The sequence below is a fragment of the Lissotriton vulgaris genome, chromosome 11, assembly GCF_964263255.1.
Source record: "Lissotriton vulgaris chromosome 11, aLisVul1.2, whole genome shotgun sequence".
Classification (NCBI taxonomy): Eukaryota; Metazoa; Chordata; class Amphibia; order Caudata; family Salamandridae; genus Lissotriton; species Lissotriton vulgaris.
In genome coordinates, this window is record NC_141699.1 from 523824168 (window position 1) to 523839994 (window position 15827).

The 15827-nt window shown below is 44.4% G+C and overlaps 1 protein-coding gene across 1 annotated transcript in view; it reads left to right on the forward strand.

Moving 5' to 3' along the window:
- The window catches only part of LOC147683099 (zinc metalloproteinase-disintegrin-like VLAIP-B), a 4305256-nt gene that overhangs the window by 4032321 nt on the left and 257108 nt on the right, over positions 1 to 15827 (forward strand). The window contains exon 18 of the mRNA XM_086942498.1: positions 6994 to 7074. Within this exon, the coding sequence (XP_086798624.1) occupies positions 6994 to 7074 (81 nt within the window). The remainder of the gene's footprint in view (positions 1 to 6993; positions 7075 to 15827) is intronic.

Here is a 15827-nt window from a genome sequence, read left to right on the forward strand (position 1 = left end):
TTTATATCTGCTGTTAACACGGTCATCTCTCCCCCTTTCTCTTTCCCCCTCTCGCCCTCTCTCTTTTTCACGGCGAGGGGACACATCACGCTCATGCAGTCGTTCACCACGACGATCAGAATCATCACGACGTCTTTCGTCTCCACTGTCATCAGAATATCAACGATCACAATCATTCTTTCGCACACGTCGGGCACCCTCCTTTCGATCCAAACCACGCTTGCGAAACATGTCCCAATGTCCCACAAACGATTATTAGGTTCACCATCAATGTCTTCCTTTTTCACACCATCAGCCAACAGTGCAAGAAACATATCACGTCTAGAGAATTTATGCTCACCAGGAGTATGACCTTTGGGTCTGGACTGCCTCTCAGGTTTAAACCAGTCACCTAACTCACCAAGCTGACGAACAGATTCAAGCACCATAGACAAAGCATTGCCAGTTTGATTGATTAACAAAGTCATCATAACCTGTTTATAAGCAACGGGGGAAGAACGAATGATGCGATTACGCACAGAAGAAGTTAACAAACCGTCCAACAATCTGTCAGCGGTACTCAGAAAAATTGCAGTTTTCATCACCTCCTCTTTTAGCCATTGCGCCGCATCGCGAAAGGTATACCACGGCTTGTCATTCACAGGCCAATCAGATTCAGTAGGGTATTTGTGGTTACAGCCATCAGTCGCTAACTGGAGCAGACTAATTTAGCCAGCAGCATTATAATTCCGGAAATTATCTTGTACAGTAGAATCGGAACTTAAAGAGCAAAATTTCAAGGCATCTCCTGCATCTAACATGATACCAGCAGCGCCTAACTCATAAAGGCGCACCATCCACGTAAGCAAGGCCTCACCAGGCCGTTGCCGAAATCGTTGCAAAATATCACTAACCTCCTGTTGTGTAAAATCCTCCAAACTATCCATAGCAATACCATTTGGATTAGCAGGAGTTTGTTGTAATTTACGTCGAAAGACCGGATGCGCAGAAACCTCCGGACGAGCATCCGAAGAAGCCCGATCCATAGATTTAGAAGAACAATCAGAATGAGAAAAGTCATTAGAACGGGAAGAGCGACCACGGTTGCCGGAATCATCATGAGTATCACAGGAAGCAGATTTACAGTCACGTCCGGAGCGAGAAAACTCGCGCCTGTCAGATTCCTCAGCCGAGGAACCAGAATCATTCGAGTCCCAGATATTACCATCCCATTCATCAGGATTCCAGTCCAGCCCTTCTTTCGCTGCGACTAGACGCACCTTCCGCTTACAGACACGACCACGACGATTCTTATATTTGTATTTCGCAATTCGAACTGCAGCCCTTTCGGCTATAGTCTGATAAGTTTCAAGTTTGTCGGCAAGCAATTTATTTTGACACCGCAAAAGAGTATGAGCATTTTGCACTTCAACAAACTTCTCTTCCATGTCAGCATATTGTTTCTGCAATTTTAAAAACTTCTCATGTACAATCCTGTACGCAGTTAAAACAATCCAACCTCTGCGTCCTAAAATAGGAAGCTCCTCACCCTTCACTACTGGCGCTTTCTGCAAGCAAGAAATCACAGTAGCCGGCTCCGCCAGCTCCAAACAGGAACTCCAATTCTCACTCAAACCAGTAGAATCGGCCCACTCACGGGCCAAGGCCTCGTAAGCCGTCAATTCCCAGCCGGGAATTTCAACAGGCAATTTGAAAGTAGATTTCGACCTTCGCAAAAACATTTTGAGAAAGAAAATAGATATATACAACTATTAACAAATAATATACAAAATAAACCACGTATGAACCGAGCGCAAACCAACAAGGTAAAATAATACAGCGCACACAGGCTTCGTAAACAGTTCGTAACGCCAGATGTAACGTCCGGATTCTCTGACCAGATAGAATCAGCTCATCAGAGCACAACCAACCCAGCCGGAACGTAATCACCTCCCTCCTTAGGACCAATTTACAACAGGTATCTATGTATCCTACCCAAGGATGGGGAATTAGCAATGTACATGCCTAGGTTTTCTACAATATCACACTCATACCAACTAGTCTCGCGGCAACTCAGGCCCAGACTGTTCTACCCTGGGGAAGTTCTGATCATATACCATTACACACTGGCCGCAACCAGTGCTCACTCAAGCCACAATCTTGTGGGTATAAATACCAGTATCCTCCCTGGTACTCTCTTTTATCTACGTACAAGCCACAATCTTGTGGGTATACACACCAGTATCCCCCCTGGTGCTCACTTACTTACATTACAAGCCACAATCCTGTGAGTATAACGCCGCATCCCAATGCTCTCTCTCTCTAGATTGGGAAGTTTCTCTCACTATTCACTCGAGGTACAATACTACAATATTATGAATCACACCATGATAGCCAAATTAGATGATGTACAACTTATCCTCCAGTTCAAGGGCTCCTCTCTCCCTAATTATTCAGTTACTACTTACCTGATATGGGGTAGCGTCTGTTCAAACAGTAGCACCTTACTAGAAGAACAGGTTACCTTTTCATATAAGAATAAGAGGCACATGCTGGTTCACTAAGAACTGGGGTACTTTATTTATCAGAACAACAATATCAATAAACCAGTATACTATAACATATAACCTGCTTAGGAAAATGAAAGGTTAGATTGTGCACGCTAATAAGAAAGGGTCGACGTCACCTTATTAATATGAAGTCTGGACTCAGCAGTCATCTGGATTCCCTTCTCGTCTGTGCCTTGGCTCGTCTTTAAGGTCACACCTCTGCAGTCACAGATACACGTCTGCACGGCTATGCTCTGTCTCCTTCGCCTCCCTCCAAGTCACTGGAACCTCCCTCTCATCAGCTGCTTTCTCTCTGGCTGTTCTGCACTACTTCTCTCTCCTCTCAATCGCGAACCATCTCTACTTCTCGGCCTCGATCTTATAACTCAGTTTCAGCCACTCTGGTATTCGTTCCCTTAACGTCAAAGCTCACCAGCTGCTCCAGCTAAAATAACTTCAATCTTTCTAAGAGAGTATCAGCTCCTCGATCTTTCTCGGACTTCAAAATGGCGACTGCCTGCCCCGGAATAATTAATGGCATTGATGCTAACGGCTAGCTGCCGCCTACAGACTGACTGACTCACTGCCTCATGCTTTCACTAATATGGAAGCTTGTTCCTTCATGGAAAGTTACGGCCAGTAACCTGCCGCCCACCAAATTCTTGTACCTCCCCGTACCTAGGACACTTTCCCAGCCGGCCGGCCTGATGTTGTGTCTTCGGAATGGAGAAAAATACAGTCTTTCGATAAGGGCCAGCCTGAGCAGGTTCTCTCCAAGCGAACAACACCTTGTAACTAAAACATTACATTTGACCTAGAAGCATCTCAAGCTGCCGGGGCAGAAAGAAAGATGGAGTCTCTCCTGTTTGAGGCCTACAAGGCCCACAATAAGCATAACTCCATAGAAGGTATACTAATACTCTTACAAAAGGATGGATTATCACTAATACTACTGAATCTATCCCCTAACATAAGTTTATAAGCCCTGATCTAAGGAAAAGGGTACGGAATTATATCAACACGCCTTGTGAATAGGCTCTATTTATGGTTCTAATCCTTCCACTAGAATGATAGTAGACTGAAGTCACCTCCAATCACCTTCCCTCAAGGAAGGGCCAAAAAAGTCGGTCAGTACAGCCCCCCGGAGATAATGCTGGAAGAGGAACCAGGGCACGGGACAATGTGGTCAACCCCAGAAGCAGGCAGCGTGCAGATGGCGACGGGGCTGCGGTCGAGTCGAGTCCCACAACTGCGCTATATAGAGGTAAGTGTCACAATAAACAGGAGTGCAGGAGTGAGACCAGCGGCTCACTCCAGTGGTAAAGATGCCAGAACTGAAGCGGGTGTAAGGCACAAGATTGGGAAAAAACATCTGCAGCAGGAGGCCTGAGAAGAATCTGGGCAGTGGTGCATGGGCAGTCAAAATATCCAGATGCGGTGCAAGCAGAGGCAAAGGCAGGGGGGACAGTCGTCAGCGCCCTGGCCCACGAGGCTCCGGAGAGATGCCCAGTCAGGCCCCTGTTGCGGGAGCAGCAGGCCCGAAGGGAAGGCCTCTGCATGCCCAGATGCCAGAGGTGACCAAGGGTGGTAGGGGCAGTGTCAGTCCGGCCCTGGATGAGGTCAAGCAAGGGAGCAGAGGGAGGGCTCCGCTGCGCCCCCAGGAGCAGGCTACTGAGCAGGAGGTAGGAAGGTCCAGGCCGGGCTCAATGTGGGGCGGGCGTGGCAGGGCTGCCCGGCGCAGAGGCAGCAGAGGTGGCCTGAGCATCCAGCACCTCCAAACAGGAGGGTAGCGGAGCAGGCGAAGAGCACTCGCCAAGCGGGGGGAGAACACCAACGGAGAGACACGGGGGGTCTGCTGTTCCCTCAGTCAGGCCCGGGTGCTGCAGCACACATCCGGGGAAGGAATAGAGCGCAAGGCAGGGTCCAGGCCGCAGCGTCCCTGGACCAGGCTGCACAGCAGACAGCCTCCAATCCTGCCAGCAACCCCCTGCGCCACTCACCGTCCTCCAGCAGCACCGAGCTAGGAATGTTCACCGTCCCCACGGGGCGCACCAGGCCAACGCAGCCCCGAAGAAGAACAGGAGCAGCCCTCTGGAGGCTGAAGCGTGTGCCCAGCGCCGGCCATGAGATCCGCAGCTCCGCCAAGAAAGCAGGTAGGAGAGCGGGAGTAGGGGCGAGCGACTCCAAATTCCACCCGGAGGCCGAAGATCACTTTGTTGTGCGGAAGGAGTGTGGATGCCTGCAGGATTACGCCGGATTTGGACGCTTGGCCGGCAGAGCCCACTCAGAGTGTGGCCATCTTGCAGTCGGCCAAGCCACTCCCCGAATTCTCACATAATTAATTTCTCCATATGATAATGAGGATTATTTTTCTTAAAATAAACAACTTAGCTAGTACATAATAGCTTTCCACAGTCTTCTCTGTAACAGAACTATCAAATCAACATTCCTAGCAGCAGAACAACACAACTCTGAGTATAGCCACCGAAGGCTACTTTTGCTGTTTGTTGCATAATATTTTGTCGAGTACAGACTGGTTTGCAAAGTGGACAAACATAATTGAAGTACAGGTGTATATGTGTGATGATTCCGCTGAAATACTGATATTAGGACAGTGCTGTTATTACTTAGCGATTAGGTATGTAGGGATTAGGCACTGTATATAATATGCTATAGATGTTCACAATATTTACATTCTCGGTTTATGATACCGCTGCACTTTTAGTGATGTCTGCAGACCTTATATTTAAGTATTCTGCACTAAAATGAGCATCGAATAATGCCTTTAATAAAAACAGAATGGATTTATTAAGTGTACACATTTGCTGTGAATGGTTGCCAGAACTCACAGCAAAAACAATAAGGGCCTTATTACAACTTTAGTAGTCCTCCAGTTGGCCAGCCACTGCCGCGCGGACAGGAGGACTGCCAAGGTCATTGTGCACCCGCCTGCCGGATTACGATTTTAAAGCATAGAGGTGGGTAGTGTGGGGGCAGTCTCACGGCGGTAGTATGTTAGGATCATAGGAGAGCCTAATATGCATACCACCATGGTGAAAGAGCTTACTACACATTCCAGCATTGTGTGGCTTGCATGTCACACCATGCAGAAACAGGGGTGAAATTAAACAGGGGCACATCATGTGCCCCCCTGCATGCAACCCCAGGCCCAGGAGTGGCATGGTGGCCCTGTTAGCGCCCCCTTTGTTGCCTCTCTGCCACCCTTTTCATGGCGGGCTCACTGCCATGGAAAGGACAGTAGAAAGGCAACTCGTAATATGCTCAGCGGTGCTGGCTCCCGCCAGCATATTACTGTGCATTTCTAGATCACCAGCTCAGCGGGTATCATTGATCTCATTGGACATAGCGGTCTCCTGGTGGTCCAACCACCCCAATCATAATACGGCACTTGTCGGACCGCCACCATGAGTACAGTGGTCCATACTTAATAAGAGCCTAAATACATATCCCTGATGGTCTCCAGCATTGTTAGGTGCACAATAAGCATTGTCCCCAAGTACACTTCAGGAGATGCCTGACCCATAGCCTGTTCGTAGCTTCAACCCAGAATTGATACATTGATATATATCTGTACTTGAGAAAGCACTACAGAGGATCTACTGGGTCAGTCTTATATAATTATTGTAGAACCAAAACACAAAAACACTCGTTTAGTCATGCCATATTGTATTAATAGTATTCCCAGTACAAACATTGGTAGACCGTATAGGCTTTTAAGTAAGGTGACTGTTAGTAGGGGCAGTTATTCAAGCACTATACCCATAAACGGAGGCATTAAATCCCACAATTTTAGATCATCATTTGTCAGGTGACCTAATAAATGACGTAATGCATACAATTGCAACCGGCAATGGAACCAACAACACACTGCAATAGATAGCTAATGACCATGACTTAAGCCCCCTTGCTACCAAGATAGCCTGCTAACCACATACTATTGCTTTCTAAGGTAGGCTACCTGTTGGAGGCACGCATGTGTAGCTATGATAGAAAGCTTGGAAGTGCAACACCAACCCCAGGTGTTTAGTGCTCTTGCCTCTAAAAGAAAGCTTGGCAGGCAGCTCAGTAGCTGCTGACCTATGGAGAGGTGGCAAATAATACAAAAAGACAAATATTTACCAAATCTCTAAAAGTAAACTAGTTTATTGTATGAAATACTTCCTCACATCATAGATAGGAATAACAGGCTCTGCCATAGGAGGCAGGGAAGATAAGTGGTCCTACTCATGATACCTTTTGAATGGGAAGAGTTTTCTTTAAAACTAAAGTGTGTAAAGCAAACAATGTGCCTGACTCAAATGAGTGGCCTTCTTTTATGACAATGTGACAAGGAAAGGGAGAGGTTGTTAATGATTTTTCAATGCAATGTTTTGATTTGATGGTGTGCTGTCTGTAGTAATTGTATCTTAAGTGTCTATATATTTTGCTTTGATTTCCAATCTAGATTTGCATCAAGGGCCAATGTGTAGATATGGAAAGCATTTACAGATCAGCGAATTGCTCAAGCAAATGCCAAGGACACGCGGTATGATGCAAATGTTTCTTACTTAGTTACAGTTTATTACTGAGCAGGTGGAGTGATCTAATTGTCAGCTTCTAGATGTGTCAGATTCCACAGGCCAGGACTTCAGAACAAAACATCACATTTATATATGCTAACAACGATACTTACATAACAAGGAGTCCAGGGGCCTCATTCAAAAGCTGCATATTGTAGTACGTACAGTAGTAGTACAATTATACTTTTAATTTACTACAAAATGCAAATAACAAACCTGCAAGAGTAAATCTCGAACTCTACCCTTGTTAACTTTTCTAAGAGGGGATCCTCACACATGTAAGTTTACTACTTAGGGGCTGATTTCAATGAGGTCGGTTCTGTCAGTTGGAGCCATTCCGACCGCATCAAAATGTCCCATTTATATTCCTTTCCAAGTGTCCAATTATGATGTGGTTGGGTGGAAAGGAATCCAAACGGTCTTTCCAAATGGCTTCCGATGGGCTCAGTGATCCTGCCTGCCATTCTGAAAGCCTCTAATGATCCCTCGGGGGGTTCTTTCCGCTCGAGGAATTACAATGGCAGATTCCCACAGCCTTTCTGTGCCGGCCTTTCCGACACAGAAAAGCTGTGGGAATCCTACTTTAGGGGCCCAAGCAGGGCCACAGGGCCCCCTTTGGTTAAAGGCCTCTGGATGATGGCTTAGGGGGCACCTATGGTGCCCCCTGTTGATCACTGCACCCGGTGGCAGGTATCTTGAGGTGTCTGCCACGGGGTACAAATATGAACTGCACCTCGACTTGTTACAATGAGAGCATGCATTTCGGTCGAAATGCATGCTCCCATTGTAAAGAATTCAGAAAGCTACCGAGCAGTGGTCGGTCGCATCATAATTGCTGGGTTGGTACCGACGACAGGGGGGTCATTCGGTCCCAGCTCCCAAACGATGTCGGCCAGACTCAGGTCCATCCGACATCATAATCGGGGCCTTAGTAGTAAATATGGTAGTGACCTGGGGAATGGCCGGAGAAAGAGGCATACATACTCCTAAATAGGAGGGATTTCGGGAGAAGGGTTTTTGGAATGGACAATCACCCACCCTTAAGATAGTAAGCTTGTTGCCATTCACAAACTGCTCTTTTAAAGTTAGGCCCAAAATAATAGGACATGTACTCCTGTCCAGTACTAGTGTAAGTCCAGCAATACACATGGCTAGACACGGCTACTGCAAGACCCTCTCATGGAAAATAATGGAATTAGGGACTTGAAAAAACACTCTATAGGAAATATTGTTAAATGAAATAATTTACAATATAAAAGTATATCCACACGAAATGTAATATTAAAACAGTATTATTTTATCCTGAAATATTTTATTAGCTTTTTTCAATTTAAAACATAATGTGATAATAATGTGTATTACATTTTAATCCCACACTGCACTTTTAATGTTTATTACGTAGCACAAAATATTTGTTTTGTTTTAGGTGGGATTTGTTTTTAATGTTACCTTCAGAAAAACATGTGATTTAATTAATTATATTTAAATCACTATGTTTTAAATTAAAATTAAGCTAATAGTGATGCTGCCTTTTTATGTTTACATTAATATTTAGCATAAAAATATTTTTACAATTGTTTCCAAGTGTAATAAAAAAATGTGCTTTGCTCTATACTGTACAGTAAGGAGATCACCATTGGGGTGGAGATTTCCCTATGGTAAGGTATAAGCAAAAATGAAAAAACATATTATAAACTCGAAACTAATTTGTACAAATATTCATGTAAATTATGTTATATTTATTTTAAGGATAGGACAACACACAAAACGCTACAGTGTTATTAACTTACTTTTGAATTAAACATATAATGCATACTAAATTAAATAAACATTAACTTTTAAAGAAGTACTTCAAACTTAAAGTAAAATGTTACTATTTATTATGTATAAATACTTTGCTAACTCCTATGTGTGGAATTAATTAAAATATTTTAATATTTTTTAATTAAATGCACATTTATTTTTAAATCAACAAAAAGGTTATTAAAATATTTTACCAAAAAATAGTGTTTGTTGTTTAATTATTTTACTTTACATTTAATTTGATATATATTTATAAGGTTGAAATAGATTAATTTAGTTTAACATTATCTATTCTATTTTAAGTCCTTACTGCCTTAATTTTTAATTGGAAGGTGTTGCACTAACCATGGTCATCCGTGTGTGGTGCTGGATGTACTATTGTGCTACTGCTTTTTTTGGGCAGTTGTAACTCACACTGGTAAATTTAGCTACACCCCTTGTTTCAGGGGGTGGAGCTAGGTAAGTTTACACTTTTGAGTAACTTTGCACTTGCAAATAGTAAATATCCAACATTTTGTAATTTTGTAATGTTACTCAAAAGGGTAAGAATAAACTTACATTACGACTTTTGGGTCGGGAGTGTGGGGTTACCATGACGTTTCTTTGATTCAACGCGAGGAAAATACTTTTTTAAGATTATTTGAGCTGCTCCAGCTAGTTCTCCGGTTTTTAGTTGTCAAAGTGAGCTGGGTATCTCTTATGTCTCTGATATTATCAAAAGGCAACCTGTATTATTATGTCATCGTGTATGGACCACTAGCAGCACATGTATAAATAGAGAAATAATCAGGGATGCAATTAAACTGGACCAAGCTGGCAAGATTACGTGGTTAAACTACGTTAAAAATATTTTTGTTACATAGGGCATTCTGATTATTATTTTACTCCAGAGAAAATGTGCACCATCCCTAGAAAGGAGCTCAAATTAATTTGTTTGGCTCACTTAGAGTCTCTTAGAGCTGCCACGGAAATAAACAAAGGAATGGTAGTTCAACATCAAATGACCCTGATCCCGTTTGATATTCAACCCTATCTTTTATGCTGTATCAAGGGATATGATAGATATCTCTTGACTCGATTCAGGTTTAACAGCTTCCATCGACTTGTTAGTTATCCAGAAATTAATGATTGATCCAGAGAACTTTGCCCTTGCGATAACGTGTCCCACAATCTACCATCCATGTGACACTATTTTGTAAATTTTATGCAAGGGAAAGAACTAGATGTATCCTCCCTTTCCTAAACCAAGCAGGTTGGAGACAATGTAGAACAGCTTTTTTATTTTTAGACAGTTTTTTAACCCCTTCGCTGCTAGGCCTTTTCCCCTCCTGTGCTGAGCCTTTTTTTTGGCGTTTTAGGGTAGTGCGCGCTTAGGCCCCTGTAACTTTTTGACCACAAAGGTATCCAAGCCAAATTTGCGTCCTTTTCTTTCAACATCATGTGAATTCTAAAGGTGCCCAGGGTTTGTGGATTCCCTTGGAGGGGTCACATAAATTTAGCAAAATGCTGTGAAATTTTTACTTTTTTTCTAAAAAATGGGAAAATAGGCTGCAAATGAAAGCCTCTGGGTTTGTCCCTGCAAATGTTATCAAAAAAGGGTTTGTGGGGATGAAATCTCAATTTTCTCAGCTTTTAGGGAATGACAGTCTTATGTCAGAGAACCCACATTTTTCACACAGTTTTGGCATTTTTCTGGGACATAGCCTATTTTTGCTATTTTTAGAGCTTTCAACCTCCTTCCAGTTAATGGTAGAAATTAGTTTGAAAGCAATAATGTATCCTGGAAAGCTACACATTTCCGAAAAGTAAACAAGATTCTGAATTCAGAAAGGGTAATTTGTCTAAATCCATGAAGGTTTCTTTATAGAAACTAACAGTTAAATATTGGACTTATTGAAAATTTGTTGTAAAAAAGCCTTTTGTCTCAACGTTTTCCCCTATAACTTCTTGTAATTTTGACAGCTCTTGGAAAGCAATATACCGTTACATCTGTTAGATCTTCCTGGTTTTGGGGATATATAGGACTTGTAGTTTCACCAAGAACCCGACGAACCCAGATCCAAAAACTGAGCAGCAACTTGCAATGGTATTTTTTTATTTACTGGGCATAGAGCACTTATTCTTGGAAAATGTATACATGGAAAAATCTGTATGAAAGACACCTATGTAGTTCTGAATTGGGTACAAATTATAGAGTTAAGAAACAGTATATATTTGCACATTTTCAAAATTGGGAATACTCATACTAGCATGAAAATTATTGGTCATTTTTCAAAAAGATTATTTTTTTTACACAATGTCTTTCATTGGGAAGGGAGAAATGCATGAAAACTCCAATGGTAATAATAGTTGATTTACTAATCTGAGTTACCCTAAGTCTCCCGATAAAAACGGTACCTCACTTGTGTGGGTCAGCCTTGTGCCTGCGACAGGAAACGGCGCAAAATGCAACATGGTCACACCTCAAATTTGCAGGTAAAAATTGACCCTTTTATGGCAAAGTGCCTAGCTGTAGTTTTTGCACCCTAGCTCTGCCGGAACCTAGAGTACCCTAGCAAACCTATACATTTTTGAACAGTAGACACCCAGGGGAATTCAGGATGGGGTGACTCAAATGCCTTCCACCAGGTTCTGTTACCCAGAATTCCTTGCAAAGTTAAAAAATTGTCAAAAAAACGAATTTCCCGACATTTCTGTGGTGGAAAGTTCTGGAATCTGCGTGGATCCACAGATTTCCACCCACCCAGCGTTTCCCCGGGTCTCCCGAAAAAAATGGTACCTCACTTGCCTGGGTCTGCCTAGTGGCTGCGACAGTAAACAGTGCAAAACGCAACGTGGTCGCACCGCAATTTCGCAGTGAAATGGTGCCCTTTTTTGGCAAAGAGCCTACCTTTTGTTTTTGAACCCTAACTCTCCCGGCATCAAGGGAAACGTAGCAAACCTATACATTTTTGAAAAATAGACACCAAGGGGAATTCAGGATGGGGTTACTCGACTGCCTCCCACCAGGTTCTGTTACCCAGAATCCCTTGCAAATCTAAATAATTGTAAAAAAAAATGCATTTCCCTCACATTTCTGTGGTGGAAAGTTCTGGAATCTGCGTGGATCAACAAATTTCAACCCACCCAGCGTTCCCCGGGGTCTCTCGAAAAAAATGGTACCTCACTTACCTGGGTCTGCCTAGTGGCTGCGACAGGAAACAGCACAAAACGCAACGTGGTCGCACCTCAATTTTGCAGTGAAATTGTGACCTTTTTTGGCAAAGAGCCTACCTTTTCTATTTTAACCCTAGCTCTGCCGGCACCTAGGTAAACCTAGCAAACCTATACATTTTTGAAAACTAGACACCCAGGGGAATTCAGGGTGGGGTGACTCGACTGCCTACACCAGGTTCTGTCACCCAGAATCCCTTGCAAAGCTAAAAAATTGTCCAAAAAAACGCATTTCCCTCACATTTCTGTGGTGGAAAGTTCTGGAATCTGCGTGATCAACAAATTTCAACCCACCCAGCGTTCCTCCGGGTCTCCCAAAAAAATTGTACCTCACTTGCCTGGGTCTGCCTTGTGGCTGTGACAGGAAGCAGCGCAAAATGCAACGTGGTCGCACCTCAATTTCGCAGTGAAATTGTGCCCTTTTTTGGCAAAGAGCCTACCTTTTATTTTTTAACCCTAGCTCTGCCAGCACCTAGGGAAACCTAGCAAACCTATACATTTTTGAAAACTAGACACCCATGGAAATTTAGGATGGGGTGACTCGACTGCCTACCACCAGGTTCTGTTACCCAGAATTCCCTGCAAAGCTAAGAAATTGTCCAAAAAAACGCATTTCCCCTCACATTTCTGTGGTGGAAAGTTCTGGAATCTGCGTGGATCAACAAATTTCAACCCACCCAGCGTTCCCCCGGAAAAAATGGTACCTCACTTGCGTGGGTAGGCATAGTGGCTGCAAGCGGAAAAGGCCCAAATCGTATGGTGGAGACTTAAATATTACCTTTAGCAAAACTACCTTGTTTTGGGGGGGGCACCTGAGTTTTTGGCCCGGGGCTCGGCAGCCATTTTTAGAAACTACCAAACACAAACAGTTTTGCAAACTAGACACCCGGGGGAGTCCAGGGGGGTATGGCATGCGTGGGTCCCCCAACGTTCTCCTACCCAGAATTCCTTGCAAACCTTAAAATTAGGTAAAAAAAAACACTTTTCCATATATTTATTCGTGGGATCTCTGTGCCGACACGAATATCCTACCACCATGCGTTCCCCCTGTTCTCCCGAGTAAAATGATACCTCACTTGTGTGGGTGGCCCAAAGCAGAATAGGCCAAAAATGTAGTTTTAAGAAATTGTAGTTTTTGGGGCTGTCAAATTAAGCACATAGAATTCTACTGTTTTAGGGTCATCCTAGTCACAGGCCTTTGGCCCACCCACACAAGTGAGGTATCATTTTACTCGGAAGAACAAGGGGAATGCTGGTTCTTAGGTAATTTCTGTCGGCACGGAGATCCCACGTAAAAATGTAGGGAAAACTGTTTTTTTAACCTAATTTTAAAGTTCACATGAAATTCTGGGTAGGAAAACGTTGGGGGACCCACGCATGTCATACCTCCCTGGACTCCCCCGGGTGTCTACTTTTCAGAACTGTTTGGGTTTGGTAGTTTCCAAAGATGGCCGCCGAGCCCTGGGCCAAAAACTCAGGTTCCCCCTAAAAAAACGAAAATAGTTTTGCTAAAGGTATTTTTTTAAGTCTCCACCGTACGATTTGGCCCTTTTCCTTTTGCAGCCACTATGCCTACCCACGCAAGTGAGGTACCATTTTTATCGGGAGATCTGGGGAAATGCTGGGTGGGAGAAAATGTGTGTGTGCCCCGTGATGCCACGCTTTCCCACACAGAAATGTGTGAAATATTTGATTTTTTTAGATATAGTTGAGGTTTGCAAGGGATTCTGGGTAAAGGAAGGTTGGAGGATCCACGCAAGCCATACCTCCTTGGAATCCCCCGGGTGTCTACTTTTCAGAAATGTGTGGGTTTGGGAGGTTTCCCTAGATGGCCGTCTAGCACGGGGCCAAAAACCCAGGTAACCCCTCTTGCAAAAGCTGGTGGTTTTGCCACCAGCTTTTGCAAGAGGGGTTACCTGGGTTTTCTATTCCTCAAAGACACACACATCCAGGTTGGATTTGGCATGAGGGCGAGTAATGGTTCAGTACATAAAATTTTATTAACAAGATATTTCAACAAAATGAAATGCTCTGTCAATACATGAATGCATAAAAACCGAACCAGTGACTCGCAACTCGTGAGCTGTAAAGCCACGACAAGGCACCAACCATTTTACAGGCCATTCAAGCACCTTTCATACCTGATACACACCAAACTATTGACACCATCCGGAAGGAAAAGCGACACATTACAACATTCACAAAAAGGGACAAGGTACACCCTACTTCAGAAAGAGAAAAAAGACAAATATTACAGCACAGCCATCTAATCCGCAAGCACACACACATACTGGTTGGATTTGGCACGAGGGTGAGTGATGATTCAGTACATACAATTGTATTCGCAAGTAATTTCACAAGAATGAAATACACTGCGTATAATTGAGAGTATGATAAACTGAACCACTGACTCACAGCTCGTGAGCTGTAAAGCCACGTCAAGGCACCAACCTCTTTACAGGCCATTCATACACCTTTCGTACGTGTGACACATACAAAACATTCACACCGCCAGCCACGGACCCATCACATTTCAACACTCACACCAGCAGACAGCGCCATTCAAGGGCCCATCAATTTCACATGCCCACATTTGTGACACTACAACTACACAAAAATATGGACTGCGTGGAGTGTCACTCAACTAGCAGTGTGTGTAGTGACCAACAGAAAGTAACTACTCACACACTGCCAGCCAAGCACCATTCTACCCACACCACCATCCAAGCACCAGACCATGCACACCGCCAGCCAAACACCGATCAGCGCACACCGACAGCCAAGTACCACTCTACACACACCGCCAGCCAAGCACCACTCCATGCACAGACAACCAAGTACCACTCCACACACACCGCCAGCCAAGCACCACTCCATGCACAGGCAGCCAAGTACCACTCCACACACCCCGCCAGCCAAGCATCACTCTGTGCACAGACAGCCAAGTATCACTCCAAAGGGGGCGAAGGCTGATATCCTCATGTTACAGGAGTTTACAACGCTATGGATTCCAACAGGTTTTTAACGCTTGTTTTATGAGGGGGTCGCAGGGTGTGGCTATTCTGATACATCTTAGAGTTCCGTATACACATGATCAGCAGTGGACTGACATGCAGGGGCGCTACGTGTTTCTCCGGGGTAGGGTTGGGGAGGATTCTTTAATATTGAGCAGTATATATGCCCCTCCCCACTGCAGTGGAATCTGATTGAGAGGCTGCAATCCCTGTGGGCTGATATGCCAGACGTATTGTCCGTGGTGGGCGGTGACTGCAACGATGTCATGGAAACAGGCACAGAAAGGTCCGGGGGTTGGGGGTGGCCATGGGAGCGCTCTCCCTACAAAATTATACTCTCTGGTGAGGAGGCTGGACTGGGTCGATACCTGGCGGTGCGCCCATGGTGCGGCGCAGGGATTCACATACCTCTCAGCGGTCCATAAATCCTTTTTCCGGCTTGACTATATCTTTGTTCCCCGGGCGATAGCTAACAGAGTGGTGGCAGCAGGGATTTTGCCCCGGGGCCTTTCGGACCACTCTCCGGTGTTTATAGACCTATGTATGGGCAGGGGTAGATAACCATTTCGGTGGTGCCTGGCGGCGTGGCACCTTCAGAACGTGGAATACACGTCGCATATGAGTGAAACCATTGCCCAGTATTTCTCCGCAAATGTGGGCTCCGTTTCTGGTGCGACCACCTTGTGGGA